Source organism: Chelonia mydas, chromosome 15 (assembly GCF_015237465.2).
Source record: "Chelonia mydas isolate rCheMyd1 chromosome 15, rCheMyd1.pri.v2, whole genome shotgun sequence".
Lineage (NCBI taxonomy): Eukaryota > Metazoa > Chordata > Testudines > Cheloniidae > Chelonia > Chelonia mydas.
In genome coordinates this window covers 28,781,914-28,787,938 of record NC_057856.1, presented here as the reverse complement: position 1 = coordinate 28,787,938, position 6,025 = coordinate 28,781,914, and the positions used below count along the sequence as shown (strand labels likewise).

At 48.2% G+C, this 6,025-nt stretch overlaps 1 protein-coding gene across 1 annotated transcript; it reads right to left on the bottom strand.

Annotated features, from left to right (window-relative positions):
* Window positions 1–396: 396 nt before the first annotated feature.
* On the bottom strand, window positions 397–5,676 carry FICD (FIC domain protein adenylyltransferase). Its single transcript, XM_037878373.2, has 3 exons — window positions 5,566–5,676; window positions 4,479–4,826; window positions 397–3,433 (listed from the first exon to the last, which is right to left on the bottom strand). Exons 2-3 carry the CDS (start codon window positions 4,810–4,812, stop codon window positions 2,358–2,360), a joined length of 1,410 nt encoding a protein of 469 aa, XP_037734301.1. The 5' UTR covers window positions 4,813–4,826; window positions 5,566–5,676; the 3' UTR covers window positions 397–2,357.
* Between the last annotated feature and the right edge of the window lie 349 nt (window positions 5,677–6,025).

Here is a 6,025-nt window from a genome sequence, read left to right as displayed (position 1 = left end):
CAGTATGATATTGATACCTAGTTTTTCTCAGAAGATCTTCATTTACTGTACATTTTAGTAAAGCTTTTGATACTGTCCCACATGACCTTCTCATAAATAAACTAGGGATATGCAACCTAGATGGAGCTACTATAAGGTGGGTGCAAAACTGGTTGGAAAACTATTCCCAGAGAGTAGTTATCAGTGGCTCAGTCATGCTGCAAGGGCATAATGAGTGGGGTCAGGAATTCTTGCTGTAACTAAGCACAATAATCCACATCTGCCTGAGTGGAAAAAAAAATGTAACAACTGGTAATGACATCTAGCACACAAATTTCGGGGAACCAGGCTCTACTATGTAAAATTAAAATTTAGTGTATTAAACTTGTGCTAAGTGATATTATCCCAAAACAAAGATTTACATAGTAAAATACTTTATTAATCTGTTACTAAAATAACATTTTCCACAAATAGCTAAAGTGCAGAATCCATATACACATCTTGTACTAAAATAAGCATGCTTTTAAAAACAATTCCCATTGTTTACTGTCCCAGGTAGTGATGTCTAGTGCATTGAGTCATGATACATGACATGAACATGAGCCAGCACATACGAACAGGCAACACCATATCTTGACTTTATTGGTCTCCTGATTTTATTATGAAACTTGCTATTAAATGGGATTCATGCCAGGCCTCTAGTGAGAAATACTTGTCAGAGGGTGGGGGAAATTGTGTATAGTAAACAAGGCAGCATAACAATTACAAGCTGCTACTTGTGACTTCAGAAATGGAGTGGCTGATACCGGTCAGTTTAATGAGCTATGGAAAGATCTTATTGCATTCTCAGATTCAGGATGCTGCTGTAGGTAATCCAACTAGGATGCAGTGGGCTGTTATATTTTCAGTTTGCTACAGTTTTTTGTCATACTATCACCTAACTAGCAGGGAAGGGGTCTGAGGAGCTACTGTCATGAGCCTCAAATGCATTTTTATCAAAGCAAGAGCACATGGCAGCATACTGACATTGTTTCATTAGATATTGCCAACTTAAGCATTTACACAAACAGTAACTGGACTCTAGTATTAGAATGCAAGAAACTGATGTGCTTCTGAGTACTTGCAAAATTAAAGCATCAGAAAGGCCCTCTCCATGCTGTTGAGATGACATATATAGCTCAACCACATTAGCAGTCAGGAAATCTAGAAATTGTTAAAGCCATCAGTCAGGGCTAGTAGCCTCTTGTATCAGTGGAGGCTGAAAATGCATTAACTGGGACGTAGACTATCTAGTATTCAAATTTGCTATCTCTACGGAAATGGTGGGGTTGGATCTTGAATCCTATCATGTATAGGAACACGTACTTCCCATGGTTTTGCAGAAGCTAACTGTTTTCAAACATGTAACTGGAGTGTTCATTGCAAGAGGCACTTTCTATGGCATGACAACTTCTGCTGACAGAATTAGGTAAACTGTTATCCTTACTAAGCTGCAGGAGGCAGTACAGGGTCCTTATACACAATGTAAGAAATCAACTTGCAATCCAGTTGAATTAAATTTGGACAGATGGGTTGTTCAATTGCTCCTGAATCCCCTGGACAGTGGTCTCAAACCAACTTTAAATCCCATCTCCTCTCCCCTCCCCCCGTTGCTGCATAAAACTCACCCAAATAGAGGGAACTGACACCATACAAAGTATGGCTGCACGTACAAAGTTTGAAAAAACAAAACAAGCCCTAATTTTAGATGTTACCTTTAACAAAAGTAGATTAGCTACCAAAAGAGCAGTATGGCACATGAGCGAGGGCGGAAAGGAGATCTCTAGCCTTTGGACAATTGTAAAATAATCCCACTAACGAGCTTTTAAATAAAGTGCTACAACACTGGCTGAAGGGGTTTTTTGTTGGAAAGCAAAATAAGGCAATGGTAGCAATACAATAAAATATGAGCCCCCACCTTGTGACTTTGAGAAAGGGTGCTTGTGCCTTCCCTGTACGATACAAATTAAGATACACATGGCATCAAGGCAATTACAAGGTGTTGGCTTTAGGAAGCCATCCCATATAGGATTGTAGGAAGTAATTCAATAAGTTTTACTACAGCTTGGATCCCACTTGCAAATTGGCCTCACTTTGGATTTCTCTCTCCTTTCCCCTCCAGTAACACAAGCTGGACCTAGTGCACATTCAACACTAATGCTTCACAGTTTAGCTTGGCATAAGGATAATGGATACAAAAAAGTATATTAATTTACTAAACATTAAATAAATGAAATGCTAAGAGTGATTTTCTCCTCTTGTGGAGTTGTTTCTCAACAGGAATGTTGAGTAGCTTTGTTACTCCACACATTCGTTTTGTCATTGGATCGTCATAACATTCAAGTTTTGACTGGAATAGTTTGCTTGTATCTAGCAGTGCTGCCATCAGCCTCAGGTAAACCAACTGAATATTCTGTTGTGGCAATAAGCAGCATATCTAACGTGGTCTCAGTACATTTTGCAATGAAACGTATGAAAGGTCTCACATCTCCTTCATTGGCTGCTTCTAAGACATGATAATACTCCGCCCTTTGCTCCTTACGGATTGTGATGGGGGGATAGCCTGCCTGCATTAGTATGAGATTCATTAACAGGCGGGAGGTCCTTCCATTGCCATCTACAAATGGGTGTATATATACCAGTTTGTAATGGGCTAAGGCAGCAAATTCCACAGGGTGTAAGCTCATGGCATCTTCGGAGTTGATCCACTGTACAAACTCCTGCATCTGTTTCTCAACGTCTTGAGGATGGGGTGGGATATGATGTCCTACAAACACCTGGGTAGTCCGAAACCTCCCAGCTTCCACGGGGTCTACATAGCCCAGCACTCTCCTGTGTATCTCCAAAATGTCGCTGATGGTTACAGTGCCTATTCGGGATACCAGTGTGGTATTTACGTATTTCATAGCAGCATGCATACCGATGACTTCATTCTGCTCCACGAGACTTTTCCCAGGAACAGCATATCTGGTCTCAATGATGTGCCGTATTTCAGAGAGTGTTAATGTATTCCCTTCAATGGCAACAGTGTGATAAATATGGTGGTAATAAGACTCTTCCATCACGCGACGCAGGGCTGAATTGCCTTTGGGGATTGACATCACTTTTTTAACTTTGCTGTCAATAATGCTAAAGTATCTCTGGTCTATCTCTTCAACCAGGGGCAGAGTTCGGTCCCGATTGATCAGAGCTTTTTCATGACAAGGAGAAATGGTCAGTGCTTTGGAGTACAAGTAGTCTGCTTGAATGATGTCTTTCTCCTCTTCAGAAAAGATGCCAAACTCATTCAGAGCATCCACGTAATCTGGATTCATTTTGAGGGCATACATGAAGAGTTTATGGGCTTTCTCACGCTTCCCCTGCCGTTTCATTTCAAGGGCTTGATTCAAAGCTGCTTTGGCTTCTAATTTGATTTCTGAAATGCACAACAACAGTACTTAGACACCACAGCGATGGGTACTAAGAGTGTTCCTTTAATACATATTAAAATGAAATTAATCAAGCCAAGAGTGATATAAAGAATTCATGTTCCAGACTTTACTGTGGGTTGCAAATACCAGAAACTCAGGCCAGGCCCACCCTACAGTGTAGATGCACTTACACTAGCAAAACTGCACTGTAGCAGGAATAGCTTCTTTCACTCGGGAAGGTGAGTGGGCTGGAATACTGGAAGAAACAGAGTTTTGCTGACAAACTCCATTCACACTTGGAGGGCTTTGCCACTATAGTATACTGCTCCAGCTGTACCAGCAAAGCCTTCCAAGGGTACACCTGACCTTAGCCTAAAGAGAAAGGGATGTAGATCAGGACCAGCCCTGCCTGCACAGCTTGCCAACTACAACTCGCACAGGTGTTGCTATTACAATTAGATGACTGGTCTTGCCTAGTATCCAGTTTTCAGAAATGGCAGATGGTTCATACGATGCACGGAGTCAGTTATGCAAGGTAGGTAATGGGATCAGTATGAAGAAGCATTTCTGCAGTTTCTTTATTGAAATATTTAATACCTTTCTAGTGCACTACAATGGCAGTCCAGAATACTGTGTTCAAGATCCTGAAATTTTAATGAAGCTTCACTGGAACAGAGAAAAAGTGGGAAGAACCTCTGAAAGGACCAACAGGGCTAGTAAAATACCAGCACACACTCCTTTCGTGGTTCAAATCAATGCGTGGTAGCCCAGTTATGGACTACACATCAGGAGTCTTAGCTTTTATTTTCAGCTTTGCTACTGACCTGTGTGACCTAGGTTTAATTCTTCTGTAAAATGGGGACAACTTCTCTCACTTGCAAGGGTGTCGTGGGGGTTTATTAACATTTATAGAGTGCTTGGAGATCCTTGGATAAGGACTCTCTACAAATGCAGAGAGTTATACAGTCAGTCACGCAGTAACCTGTGTCTGCAGCACATGCTCCCACAACATTTCCCTAGTCTCTCAAGTGCAGAAAGCCCATTTCTTACCTGGGGAGGGTTTGGATTTCAGCACCAGCAGCTCTAATCCACTTGAAGTCACACTGAGTCCAGTTGTCTGCCCTGTGTGCCTGGTAATCCCTACATAGCCTACTCCCAATTTAGTTTTCAGGAAGGAGAGTCCTTTGAGCACTGCCTGACACTGCTCTTCCACCGCAGCCAGCGGGAGCAACAGCACCAACAGAGAGCCCACCAGGAGCATTAGCACTGCTGCCCATCTGACACGGAGCCACAGACTCATCCATTTCAGCTCAGGATCCACCACCACAGCCATCGACAAGAGATTCATCTGGCCCCAGGGGTGGGCACAAGGAGCATCTCTCATGGGCCGGGCCAGACCTGGGAACAGGAATTGCGTTAGCACAGGGGTTGTAGCCATGCCGGTACGATGCCGCAGCGAAGGCCGCGGTCTGGGACTCATGAGAACGGGGCTCTGTTCCTGGCTCTAACACCAGCCTGCTGGGCGATCTGGGCAAGTCACTAGCCCTCTGGGGTGCTGCTGTTTCCCACCCCACCTGGGTCTGGCTTATCTGCTCTGACTGTGAGCTCCTGGGGGCAGGGCCCCCCAACCAGACCCCCAACGCAAATTTCAAGAGAAGGGCTCCAGGGTGGGGATGGGCCACCTACGGCGCGCCACCCACCCCCGGGCTGCAAGATCCCAGGGGGTGGCCTGACGGGGGACCCGGGGCAGCAAAGCACCCAGCGACTCTGCGGTGCACCTGGCCCCAGCAGCCGGCTCCCCCCAGGGCTCCCTGCAGGCAGCTGGGTGGTGCCTGGCCTCGGGGCGCCCCCCGGCTGGGGCCCCCCCCCGGAGCACCCCTCCTGCTGGGGCCCCCCCTCGGACCTCGGGGCGCCCCCCTGCTGGGGCCCCGTCCCCGGGCCTCGGGCCGCCCCCCGGTTGGTGCCCGTGTCCCCCCCCTCGGGGAGCCCCCGGGCCGGGCCGGGCCGCCCCTCTGCTGGGGCCCGTCCCCCCCGGGGCGCCCCCTCCTGGACCCCCCCGCTCCTCTGGCCTCATGGCCCGCCCGCCCGCTGTTCCCAGAGCTCAGCCCGCGCCCCCCGGGGCTTCCCGAGGCCTCACCTGGCGGCCGCCCCACAGACGCCGGCTGCCGGCTACTGTCCCCACCCGGGCCGGACAGGTCTCCGCGCTCCGCCCTGCCCCGCCCCCGGTCACCACCATTGGCTGCGCCTCCCCGGGCCTCTCCTTCTCATTGGCCTTCCGGCCTATCCGTCTCCCCTCGCCCCGCCCCCTCTTCCGGCCGTGGTTCCCCTTCAGCTCCACGTCTCCGGCGCCGGAGAGGCTCGTGGAGAGCAGCGATAGGCGGGGTGCTCACGCCAGTCTGAGCGCTAGCAGCCAATGAGAAGGCCGTTCGATCGTGAAGGGCGGGAGCTTCTATTTAAAAAGCCAGGGAGGCGCCCAGCCGCCTAGGGGCTGGGTGCGGAGGGGGAAGCCTATCAGTGTTGGGCAGGCAGCTGCTGCCTTGAGGGGCCTGTTTCCAAGCTGCTGTCTGCATCCCGTGGGGCTAGAAATCTGTGGGGAA